At 41.5% G+C, this 13,160-nt stretch overlaps 1 protein-coding gene across 1 annotated transcript in view; it reads left to right on the top strand.

The window, feature by feature from the left end:
- Positions 1 to 255: 255 nt before the first annotated feature.
- SLC17A8 (solute carrier family 17 member 8) overlaps positions 256 to 13,160 on the top strand; it is a gene marked incomplete at both ends in the record, with an annotated part of 56,901 nt that continues 43,996 nt past the window's right edge. Inside the window, one exon of the mRNA XM_080706457.1 lies at positions 256 to 356. Coding sequence (XP_080562583.1) covers positions 256 to 356 — 101 coding nt within the window. The remainder of the gene's footprint in view (positions 357 to 13,160) is intronic.

The raw sequence follows: 13,160 nt of genomic DNA, 5'->3' as shown, positions 1-13,160 counted from the left end.
GAGACGGCGGCCACAAGCGGCTGCTGGGCTTGCTGAAACCCCCCCTCCTCTTTTTTTTTTTTTGGTCTCAACTTGGAAAATCTGGGCTGGGTTTCATGTCCTTTTTGATTTTAAGTAGTTACCTCCATGAGAACTGACTTCCAGGTGTTCATCAAGGGAAACAGAGGGCTCCCCACCTTGGAAATGAGAAAAGATGACAGTTTCTGAGACCGGCTGCTAAAGGCTTGGAGGAGGTGCCCCCCACCCCCATGCAAAATGCCTTTTAAAGCATTTGATACCTTCAAAGAAAAAATTTTAAAACCTGGAAAGGAAGGAGTGAAGAACGCTGCGGGAGACTCGCTGGGGATTTTACAAAGGTAAAGTTGTGATGCAAACTTTATTTCTGAGTAGCCTCATCCTGCCCACGAATGCCTTTGTATAACGTTTATAAAATCATGTTTTAATGGGGAGGGGTGGGTCAGGTTAGATGGCTTCTGGAGCCCCGTTCAGAGCCTACGATCTATGCCTGAAGGGGAGAAAACAGATACATGAAAAATAGTGGGTTGAATTAGGAAAATATCAAGACAACTGTTCTATCTATTCAGTAGGATTATTAGTGCTTACTGGCAATATTGCACATGGTATGTTCGGGGTTTGAATTAGAGAAGATTTAGGGAGGTAATAGTTCATGTTAATTCAATAGTAATAATAAATATAGATTTGCTTTAAGCTGAAATACTTTTGAGTTTTTCACTATAAATGAAAGTTAGATACTTGCACTTTTTAGCTTACTCTACAAAATAAAGTGGTTCCTGATTGTATAGTTTTCAAGGAAAAAGATAGTTACGTGATAGTTTGAAGAAGTATCTTCAAAAATTAGTATTTTTTAAAGCAGAAATCCTCACGTGGTAGCAATGGGAAATTGTTCGGTTCTATCACGTAATTGAGAATTTTCGTCTACTCTCAAATATTTTAAAAGTAAAATATTATTTTGGGGAAGAGAGCTCACCATAAATCATGTTACATTTTAATTTGCTAATTCTTATAGATGTAGTAAATGTCTTCTCGGGTTTTATAGATGAATTAATCAGTAGTCCGTATGTGCAAGGTAAAATGACCTAACTCTCTCATATAAATAAATATGAGACATATTCTTGACAAGCTTTTTATGGGTGAGAGTAATTATTTCTAATCCCGCTGAGTGAAAATGCCACCTGGCATCTTGCTTTAAATTTTTTAATGTTCTCTCTGAAATTTAAAAACTTTTACATTGAAGTCCTATTTCTAGACAACTTAGGACTCTTTGTGAGATTCTATTTTTTGTGTTTTATAGCATCCATGCCCCTGTTGGTGTTAAGGTTTTCTGTCTCATCCCTCTTGATAATCCGCTTTCATAATAAAAGACTGAGTTTGGGTACCTTATTACTTTAGTAATTAAAAACAAAAAGGCTTCAATCAGCTATGCTAAATTATCATGTACAGATGAAAACCTAGCTCAGTGACAGCAGCATAAACCAGCCAAATATAGAAAATGATTATAATAACACTTTTAAGGAGTGTTTTATCCTTCTGTTGAGCACTCCCCAGGTAACATCTTATTGTGTGGCCCTCCTTTGATTAAGAAATGCAATAGACAGACACAATGGCTTAATTGGCTTATTCAAGTGGTGACAATGGAATCTGGCAGTCTGGGATAAAAACCATGACTTTAAACCACGGCTGCCGTTATATTCACCAAACTCTACTCAGTTTGTAAAATATGTGACAAAAAAAAAACCTTAATTTTTTTGAAACTTTAATTGCTTTTTTGAAATGCAATTGCTCTTTTCAATAGGAGACTTATCCTCAATGCTGCTTTTGCTCTGTTTGGTGAAACGATACAGGTGAAGATGTATTTGTTTACAAAGCAGTTTGCTTAGAGATATAATAAAGTATGTAATTTCTAGGTTGTGGGACCTCAACCCAAAATTGAGCTGTATGTCTGGGGCTCTTGGAACTGTTTCCTCTGAAACGCGTCACAGGACAGGAGAAAAATGGCCAGCACTAAGTGGATGCTGGATCTTGATCTCATAATTATGGAATGGATTCAGAAAAACCAAAGCCAAATTCAAACCTCTGCTTTCAGTGACCTCTATGGAGAAACAATTGGCAGAGGAAGGAAGAACATAGTCAGTCTTTGAACAGTGATTACCGAGCCCGGCTCTGCCTTGCGTTTGGACTGATCCCCAATTCTGTAAGATAATTACATGGCCTGCCAAGAGCTTGGCATATAATGGACATTTTCTCCTTACCTCATTCATTTCACCAATCGATAGCATGCAATATATATATATTTTTTAAAGTAAAAAAAGGACTGTTTTCTCTTTTGGAAGGGGCATTTGGTAGTTGAAAAACCTGCTTTTTCACTTAGCAGGCTGTGGGAACCCTACATGTCTAATGATGTTTGAGACTGAGAGCATCATTTCAGTGGAATTCTAGATGCTTCATAATCACAGAGTGTCCTCCTGGTCAGGGGAGTGGCAAGGTCCCCGGGGGAGCCTCTGAGGCTTCTCACATGGGGTTGATTACAGCCAGGCATTATTAGCCTTGCTGGAGAACAGTCATTGATAAGAAGCAGCTGAATAGCTAATCAACTAAAAGCACAATAATGTTTTAGAAGTGAAGAAAGAAGATGCACTCACTTGTGGTTTGGTATTGGATTATACAGATGACACCGAAGGGATTAAACTTGGAAATTAATGTCCCAAAATTGACATGCGAATTTATTCAACTTCAGTGACAATGTGGGTGTCCTCTGATTGCTTATCCTAAAAAAAACTAAAAGGCAAACAGAGCATGTCTCAGGCACTGTAAACCCACTTTTATTAAAACCCCATGGTGAGGGACTACTATAATTTTATAGATGAGAAAACCAAGAGAAGTTAAGTGATTTGCCCAAGGTCACGTGGCTTCTCAACAGCAGAGCCGGGCTTTATTTTATTTATTTTTTTGTGGTACTGAGGGTGGAACCCAGGGGCTTTCCTACCTCCGGGATATACTCCCAGACCTATTTTTTTCAATATATTTTATTTGAAAACAGGGTCTTACTAAGTTGCCGAGAGCCTAAGTAGCTGAGTCTGGCTTCGAACCTGTGGGATCCTCCTGTCTTAGCCTCCTAAGTGCTGGGATTACAAGCGTGTGTCACCACGCCTGGCTTAGAGCTGGGCTTTAAATCAGATGTTCTATGACCACATTCTTGTTTTTTCTTTCTGTCTGTCTGTCTGTATGTACGTCTCGGGATTAAACCCAGGTGCATTCTATTGCTGAGCTACATTCTCAGCTCTATTTTTTAATTTTCATTTAAAAAAATTGCTCCAGTGATGAGAGTCTCACTACTTGCTGATGCTGACCTCAAACCTACAATCCTCCTGTCTCAACATCCCAAGTAGTAGGATTATAGGCATGTACCACCAAGCCCAGCCTTCACTTTATTTTTAATTGACATAACAGTTGCATATATTTATGGAACCGAGTGATAATTTGATATGTGTATATAACGTGTAATGATCAAATTAAGGTAATTAACATTTCCATCTCCTTAAATATTTATTAGTTTTTTGAACCTTTGAACTCTCTTCTAGGTCTTTAAAAATATGTAATAAGCTGTTGTAAACTATGTCACCCTCCTCGGCTGTAAAACACTAGAATTTATTCCTCCTGTCTAATGTATTTTGGTACTGGTTCTTCAATTTCTTCTCTCACCTCGCCCCCAACCACTATTCCACTCTCTACTTCTATGAAACCAACTTTTAAGTTTCAACGTGAGTGACATGTCCTCCAGTTCCATCCATGTTGTCACAAATATCTGTGCCTATATGTTTAATCATTATATCATGTTACCTTGCTATCAAGCTACCCTTCTAATGAGTGTCTTTTCTTTTTCTGCTTGCTTTTTGGAGATTAAGCCACTTGTTTAGGTCTAGAAAGTTAGTTGCAGTGCAGTACAGCCAGCAACTTCTAGACCCGATAGGCTTTTCTTCTAATTAGTTGTGCCATTGAAGGCTTTCCCCATGGGGGGCTGAGGGGAGTTTGGAGTCTTTAAAGTATAAACTCTTTTCTTTTAAAGAGATGGACCCAGTTCCTGCATTGTGTTAGCCCCCAGCATTCAGTGGTAGATTATGAAACAAATGTTCCATAATGGAACAGGATGTGTACTTCCTGCTCCATCAGCAATGGCAGACATGTTAGAGAGCTCCGAGATCGGGTGACTCTGGGTCCCAGTTGCCCAACATCATTTACTTCCCTGCCTGCATGACATCTTTCCAGCTGGCTGCAAGGAGGTGACTCTATTAAATCCAGATCACATCTCACCCCTGCCCACCACCTCCTGGTGGTTCCCAGCTTACTCAGAGTTAAAGCCAGTGTCCTTTTAGTGGCCTTCAAGACCCCATATGATCTGTAGGACATGGAGAAGTCTTCATTGTCTTTTTCTGCTGCACTCCACTCTGTACTAATGGGCCTCCTCTCCCTTACCGGAACTCTCCAGGTCTCCTTCTGACCTGGCTTTTGTGCCATCTGTTCTGCGGACTTTCCTGGCCATCTGTCTTAAAGATGAAGCTCCTGTTCCTCCTCCTCCCACCCACTTCCATGTCCCTCTCCCCTGCCTTGTTTTATCCCTTCTGTTTTAGGCAGGGCTCCCTAAAAGAAGAGTCTGAGATAGAGATCTGGGTGAGCCTAGAGTGTGATTTATGGAGACAGAGCTCTTCCTGAAAAGATTGGGAAGGAGGATGTAAGCAGGGTAGGAAAGGAGAAAGAACCCAGCCAGGACGTGTTCTCAGATAAGGCGCCTGTGGATTGGTGCTGGACCTACAGAGGAGATTCTGGAACATAATACTAAGCCTTTTATATCTTTGCATCCAGCAGTCTTTGGCTGGATGGGAGGGTTTGGCAGTGGGGATGGAAGGGTTGTTTAGGGGCCACTCAATGGTGGAAAGTTTTCTTAAGAAGCAGCAGCTGTGAGCTGTTAGCAACTCTGGTAGTAGAGAGTGCAATTTCGTCAGCAGTGTGCTGCCAGTTAAGAGGACCTGGGGTATGACCTATAGTGTCTACAGCACCCCACCCCTGTACCGTGAAGATCCGCTTGCTTCTCACAGGAAGTTCACTCCATCCAGATACAGCTTCTCCGCCACTCTGTGGTCATGCTTCCTGAGGACACTTACAGAGCAGATAGCAGAACAGCTCTAGCTCCAGCTATTACTGCCGGTCCCTCTTCTCCACCCATTCTTGATTCCCCTCACTTCTATTGTCTTGCCAAAAGGAAGAACCCTAAGCTGGGCGTGGTGGCGCACGCTTGTAATCCCCGCACTTGGGAGGCTGAGACAGGAGGATCGCGCTGGCTTAAGAGACCCTGTTTCCACACAAAAAAGTTAAAAAATAGGTCTGGGAGTGTAGCCCGTGGGAGTGTATCCCGGAGGTAGAAGGGCTTCCAGGAACCCCAGTACCACCAACAAAACAAAACAAACAAACAACAAAAAAAAGGAAGAACCCTTCAATTTGGGACATAATGAACATCCCACTAAATATAGGGCTATGACCAGTGCCTCATCACTTTGGGGCCCTCATGACCCGACCTGGGTCAGAACCGTTGGTAAACATACCTTTACTAGGTCATGGTTGCTGTATCTGCCCACTTAAGAGTAAAAATGAGACAAGGCAGTATCAAGAGGTGTCCCACGGATCACCTGCGTGCCAAACATCTTTCTCCCTGTTTCCCTTATGAAGCAACAACCATAATTCCTCCTGAGGATCAGGATCAATTATTTTTGTCACTGTGGTGACTCTTGGCCTTGCCTTCTGTTCAGGGCATGAGGACCCCAAAGTGACGAGGTTCTGGTCGTAGGCCTATATTTAGTGGGATATTCATTATATTCCAAATGGAAGAGTTATTCTATGGGCTTCTAGACCCATAGAGCCTAAAGTTGAAGAGCTGAGATATTCCTTAAGTGTGCGGTTGTGAATGATGTGAGTGGTGCCACACCTGTCTTACCTCTTATTTCTCAGATTAATGTATTTCACCCACTGGGGAGAGGCAGCAGGTCATAACTGCGGGTTATGTAACGTACCACATCCTGAAGGATAATGTGCTATTCTCATAGCCATGCATCTCTACGCTGATGCCTCAGCTACATCTTTGAGAGGCTTCCTTTACCCCAGAGGGCTGTCGTCTTCCAGATGGTGCAGTATGTGGTAGGACCAATAGATTCCACTGTCACCTGCCCGTTGCTCCGTCACCTTCATGCTATACTCAGTGTCTTGGCTTGAGCTGATGTTATATGCAATCCCATGTTGGTGAATTAGATACTCTAGATCCTCAGATAATGGTGTTTTCTGAATGTGTAGCCTGAAAAGGCAAATTCATGGGGAATATATGTCTGCCCCAGGCAGGATCAGTTGTTATTCCTTCCATGATGGATGGGATCTGATATAAACCATTTGCCCCCAAGAGGCTGTTGTGCTTTCCCAGCCACTGTGCCATGGAGTGGCTCAGCACTGGTTTTGTTGCTGACAGTAACAGGAGCCAGATCAGATGTGATGACTGGCAGCCTGGATGCAGCCTCCATCTCTGCTGCCATGGATACTTCATTCCTGGGCTGATTGCTCCAGCGCTGGGTGCTGACATCAACTGGCCAAGGCAGCCTGTCTATTGGTTGTCTAGTACCTCTTCCAAGTGGATGCTCTCTGACATGTATTTATGGGAAATTGAAAGATTTCACACTTTGTGTTCACTCTCCGAGGCTTAACCACATGTTTCTCCCAGAGCACCTTCTTCCAAGTTCTCCTGTATTTCTTTTTCCAGAGCTGATCTGCCAGCTAAGCCATTCACTACTGCCAATGACTCCACATATAGCATTATCTTGGGATGTTTTGTTCTCCGTACAAAATGACTGACCAGGTGACTATTCAAAGCTTTATCTACTGGGAGGATTTCCACTCGTCACCTGAAGTAAAGGGTGACCTTTACTTCAGGGTCACCCTGAATGGGCTATAGTGTACCTACAGTCCATTTTCAATTTGCTCCAACTTACCAAAATGACTATCTGTGAACTACACTCAGTTTTATTCCATCCTATCATGTGTTGATAGGGGTAAGCTGATGGAGAGGCATTGGTGTGAGAGTTGAAGGCCACATGGGAGCCTGGACCCTCTGACATGGACTTAGTGACACCCAGTGGCCCTGCTGGTGTTTGATTCCAGATATACCACTTCCATCTTCTGATGCGCAGTATGACCTGATAGGTCGGATAATACCCAGCTTGTGATGGGTAGTTTTGTCTTCATGGTCTCTTGATAGTTTATGGTCAAATGCTTTGTCTTTACCATGGCTCAGTAACATACCAGGAGCTATGATTTGTATGTTGGACACTTCTCTACTGTAGATGGCATGGCCTCATTCCAGAATCTATGTTATATTTCTCCTGTTAAGTTTTGTGAGAAGCCTTATTTAGTGTCTTTTCCTGCCTAGATTCCAGAGGTACTTTGAATAACATGACTGTATTGGCAAGCTTGCTTGTATTGCAGCCTGGACATGCTGCTGAATACTTTCTCGCTTTTGGGTCTCACTAAGAACTAGAAGCCTCTAATATCATAGAACATGATATTAAAGAACAATATTCCCATGTGTGGAATACACTGTCTCTAAACCCAAAGAGGTCTGCCAAGCATTGTGTTTTCTTCTTGGTAGTAGACACTACAAGTGCAACTTCTTTTTCTTTTTAATTACTTTGGAGAGATTGTTCTGGAACTTCCCCAAGCACTAGGCTCCTATAAACGCTGGCCATGTTGTTGGACCTGTAAATCTATAGCAATTATTCCTTACCCTCCCGAACATACATTTTAGAGAAAATCTATAATACTTGTCACTTCTTGCTCATGAGGTCTAAACAATTTGATGTGATCTGTTGGTCATACTACATCAATTAGATGCTCTGCAGAAGGTCTGGGAGCTCTCTCAGATTATAGGAAAAAACAGAACAAGCCCATGAACACACATTATCATATCATGTCAACGATCCTTCCTAATGGATATGGAAAGAATGGAACTAGAGAAGCACCTGAGTTAAATTTGCGGTGGTCCAGTATCATCCTCTGAGATCAATTCCTCCTCCTCCTCCTCCTCCTCCTCCTCCTCCTCCTCCTCAACTTTCTCCTCCTCCTCCTCCTCCACTTTCTCCTCCTCCTCCTCCTCCTCTTCCTCCTCCTCCTCCTCCTCAACTTTCTCCTCCTCCTCCTCCTCCACTTTCTCCTCCTCCTCCTCCTCCTCTTCTTCCTCCTCCTCCTCCTCAACTTTCTCCTCCTCCTCCTCCTTCTCCTCCTCATCTTTCTCCTCCTCCTCCTCTTCCTCCTTCTCCTCTTCTTCCTCCTCCTCCTCTTCCTCCTCCTCCTCTTCTTCCTCCTCCTCTTCCTCCTCCTCCTCCTCCTCCTCCTCCTCCTCCTCCTCCTCCTCCTCCTTCTTTGGTAGGGGCCAGGTTGGTGAATTAAATGGAGATATAATAGGAACTACCATCTCTTGCATCCTGTAAGCCACTAAAAGTAAAGCAAATCTCTATAATTCTGTGTAAAGTAGCACCGCTTTTGATTTATCATCTTACTATTTAGCTTCATGTACTATAATAGCTCTTATTAAGAGACCTTTCAATCAAGGGTATGATCAACATCCAAGATATAACAATCACAAGTTCTCATGCTCCAGATAACAGAGATCAAAAAGGAATATCAGGTCAATTCTAAATCACATCTATGGTTGGATCAAATTGAGCAGTTTTTGTACTAGTAATTAAAAATGAAATAGAATTAAAAATTAGGTTTATAAAACATGAAGAAAAACAGGAAGTATGGACACTGGCTACTTTGTGGTCTTGTGTTTCTTTGTTGGAATGAATATTATCTACCAAAGGAACAAAGTTGGACATGCCTATTAGATCATGACCTGATTTCATTGTGTCCCCACTTCAGGTATTTATTCAGAGATGGAAGTCACAGACAGTCAAACCCACTTACTTTATTTATTTATTTATTTATTTATTTATTTAATGTTGGGGATTGATCCCAGAGGCTTTATATGTCTGGGATACTCCCCAGCCCCCCCTTTTTTTAAAATTTAAAACAGGATCTGGCTAAGTTACTGAATGTTGGCATAACCTGTGATCCTCTTGTCTCAGCCTCCCTAGTACTGAAATTACAGGCATGTACCATTGTACTCAGGTGTTCAAGTTATTTATTTATTATTATTATTATTATTATTATTATTAGTAGTAGTAGTAGTAGTGGGAATTGAACCCAGGGACATTCTAAGCTATCCCCAGCTCCTCCTTTTTTTTATTTTACTTTTTATATTGAAACAGGGTCATACTAGTTTTCTGAGGCTGTTCTCAAACTTTAGTTCTCCTGTCTCAGTCTCCCAAGTACTGAGGCGTCTGCAACCATGCTCAGCTTTAAGTTATTTTAAAAATAAAGTTATAAAAATAGTTCTGGTGGTCATAGCTTGTATCTTTAAGCATATTCAATAATGACTAGAAATTAGTGCACAATTATATTTCAAAACGTAACCAGAGCCAAGCATAGTGGCGAATGCTTGTCATCCCAGTACTTGGGAGGCTGAGACAAGAGGATTGTGGGTTCACGGACAGCCTCAGCTATTTAGTGAGGCCCTGTGCAACTTAGTGAGACCTTGTTTCAAAAGAAAGTATAAAAAATAAGGCTGGAGGACTTCCAGGAAGATGGTGACCGAGAAAAGCGGGGCTTAAGAGCCCCGCTAACAACCAATCTCTATTACCACAAAATCAGCTCCTTTCATAGCCAGAAATCACCATCACAGAGAAACAAAAAAATGTAATTACAAGGGACAGAGAAAAAGAGGGCTAGAAAAACAGGACACCAGAAAGAAACCAGACTTCAGTGCTGCGGCCAGAGCCGCGGCGTGGAATGGCAGGCGCCATCTTTCCTTGCAGCACCAGCCCCAGAGAGGAGGGGGACTCAGAACGGAGCTCAGAGCCACAGAGGAGATACGCCGGCCTCACGCCCGAGGACGCAGCAGCAGCACCTTACTGCTGGCGGCAGCAGCGAGTTCACCGGACGGCTATGGCTACAGACCAATGCACTCAACAGCCCATCAGGCTCCAGAGAGAAGCAGCAGACAGCGAGCCGAGGTGAGCCACTGCGGAACAGCCAGGCGGGATTCGGCAGATTTTTCCGCGCAGGGAGCATCTAAAGCTCCCAGTGGCTGGGCTCAGCACATGCTGCAGGGACTCAGAGCGGAGCTCAAAACCAGAGAAGAAATATGCCAGCCTCACGGCCAAGGGTGTGGCAGCAGCGTCATATTGCCACTGGCGCAGCATCAGCAAATTCACCAAGTCCACTAGAGCTCCATCTGCATACTCAACCACAGTGAGTCAAATTGCAGGCCCCAGAGGAGAAATCCCAGTACTGCACTCCCAGGGACTTGACCCAGTTGGGGGAGTGGCAGTGGCAGAGATATCACACCATAGAATGCCCAACCTGGCACCTCCCCATAGTCTAAAGCAGCCTCTATCGACTCCCTGGGTCGGAGACTCTGTGATACAACCCAGTAAAGGAGTAGTGGTGACTGAGCTACCACAGACTCGAGATCCAGAGCACGTTAAGTGAAGTCATAGTGACCCAAGGGAAGAACCCAGAGAAGGCACAAACTTCCGAAATCATGGGAAAGAGTAATAACAATGGAGCAATGAATGCCCACAACCCCACAACATCAGAACCCGATAAAACAGAAAATCAGAGATTTCTAGAAGATCAAATCAGGAAAATAACTGTAGAAATAATAGAGGTGCTTCGAAAAGAATTCAGCGAGAGCCAAAAAGAGATAAAGGATGCAATTAATGAAGTAAAGGCCTTAATTCAAAGTACAAACAACCGATTAGACCACATGGAGAACAGAATCTCGCTCTTTGAAGATAAGCAATCCAAAAATAAATGCATAGTTTCTAATCTAGAAAAAAATATCCGACAGCAGCAATCTGACATTAAAGAAATATGGGTCCATTTTAAGAGAGCTAACCTAAGAATAATTGGAATAGAGGAGGGAAAAGAAGGTGAAACCAAAGGGATCAACAATCTCTTCAAGGAAGTAATAGCAGAAAATTTTCCAAACATAGAGCAAGAGGTTGATACACAGATCCAGGAAACTTATAGAACTCCCTTTAGACAGGATCGGAGAAGAGGATTCCCACGCCACATAATTGTCAAAATGACCAATGTGGAAGCCAAGCAGAGAATCTTAAAGGCAACAAAAACAAAGGGCCAAGTGATATTCAGAGGCAAACCAATTAGAATCACTCCAGACTTCCCAAACCAAGTCATGAGAGCCAGCAGGGCTTGGAGTAACATATTCCAAACTCTGAAAGAAAACAACTTCCAGCCAAAAATTTCCTACCCAGCAAAACTTTCTATCAAATTAGATGGAGAAATAAGAAGCTTCCATGACAAACAAAAACTGAAGGAATTTATATCTTCAAAACCAGTGCTAGAGAAAATACTCAAAGAGATTAACTACAAAGAAGAAATAGGTAACACACACCAGAACCAGAGAAATAAGATTTTCCATCCAACAGACAACTAAGATTAGTTATCTGTGGAGATTCATTATTTATGTTAGTCTTTTACCTATCTCTAAATTGTATTGTTTGCTTTTGTTGTTGTTAATTTTTAGGATTTCTACTTAGAATATTAATATACCTTCAGATATAGCATTTGGAAATATTTCATCACATTCTATCAGTAACTTTTAACTCTGTTTACGTTGTCTTTGGATATACAATATTTTTTTATTTTTTAGGGAGTTTTTATACTCTTCAATTGCCTGTGCCATTGAAATCATATCCAAGAAATCACTGCCAATTTCAATGTTGTGAGGTTTTATGACCCAGATTTTCTCCTAAAAGTTTATAGTCTTAAGATTTATATTTAGGTCTTTTATCTATTTTGAGTTAATATTTGTATATGGGATTAGGTAGGGTCCAATTTTATTCTTTTTTATGTAATTATTATTTTTCAACAATATTGAGTTAAAAGATTATTATTTTCTCCACCAAATGTTCGTGGAAACCTTGTCAAAAATAACTTGACAATATAGGGAAGAATTTATCTCTAGGCTTTTATTTAACTCCAATGGTTTATATATCTGCCTTTATAACAGTACTACACTGTTTCAATTATTGTAGCTTTATATGGTTTGAAAGCAGAAAATATATATCTTCTAGCTTTGTTCTTTTTTGAGATCGTTTTGGGTATCTAGAGTCCATATTCCATATTAGGATAGATTTTTTTCTGAAAAATAAATATATAAATATATGATAGTTTCACCTAAAAAAAAAGAAAAAAATATTCTCTGGTAAGAAAGAAAGCAAAAAGAAATATTGAAATGTTATCTTTAAGTTATCAAAAGCTTGGTATCAGACAAATGAAACTATTATGTGAGATTATCATTTTTAATTTTGGATAAATTGCTATAATACTAGATGTCAACCACTAAGCCAAGCATGGGAAGGATGGATGGGGAGGGAATGGGGTGGGGATTGGGTGGGGGCTGACTGGGCAATGGGTGCATGTATGTCTACAAAAGGTTTTGTATCCCACTATGATGTATGAATACAGTGCACCAATAAAAAATGATAAATAAATTTTAAAAAATTAAAAAAAAATAAGGCTGGGGGTGTAGCTCAGAGGTAGAATGCCCCTGGGTTCCATCCCCAGTGCTGAAAAGAAAAAAAGTAAAAAAAAAAAAAAAAGCAACCACACTTCTCTTGATATGTGTATTCTGTTTAGGTGTCCAAGAGCCACATTAGCAACTTCTTAGCCTGGAAAAGGCTGGGAAAATAGTACCAAATATCCAACCTTTTTTCATGGGACAATGCCCCCTAGATTAGTTTTCTAGGGCTGCTGTAACCACCCAAGGGACCACGAACTGGGTGTCTTAAAACAAGGGAACTTCTTCCTCTCACAATTGTGGAGGCTGAAAGCCCACCATCAAGGTGTTTGCAGGGACACACTCTATTGAGGAGATTTTGTCCTCACTTCTTCCTGCCTTCTGTTGATTACTTCTAACCCTGGGCATTTCTTGGCTTGCAGATGCATCATTCAAAGCTCTCTGTGTTGTCACGTGGACTTGT

The sequence above is a fragment of the Muscardinus avellanarius genome, assembly GCF_963383645.1.
Source record: "Muscardinus avellanarius genome assembly, chromosome: 11".
NCBI classification, from domain to species: domain Eukaryota; kingdom Metazoa; phylum Chordata; class Mammalia; order Rodentia; family Gliridae; genus Muscardinus; species Muscardinus avellanarius.
Note: the sequence above shows the minus strand (reverse complement) of the source record. Positions and strands in the feature narration are given on the sequence as shown.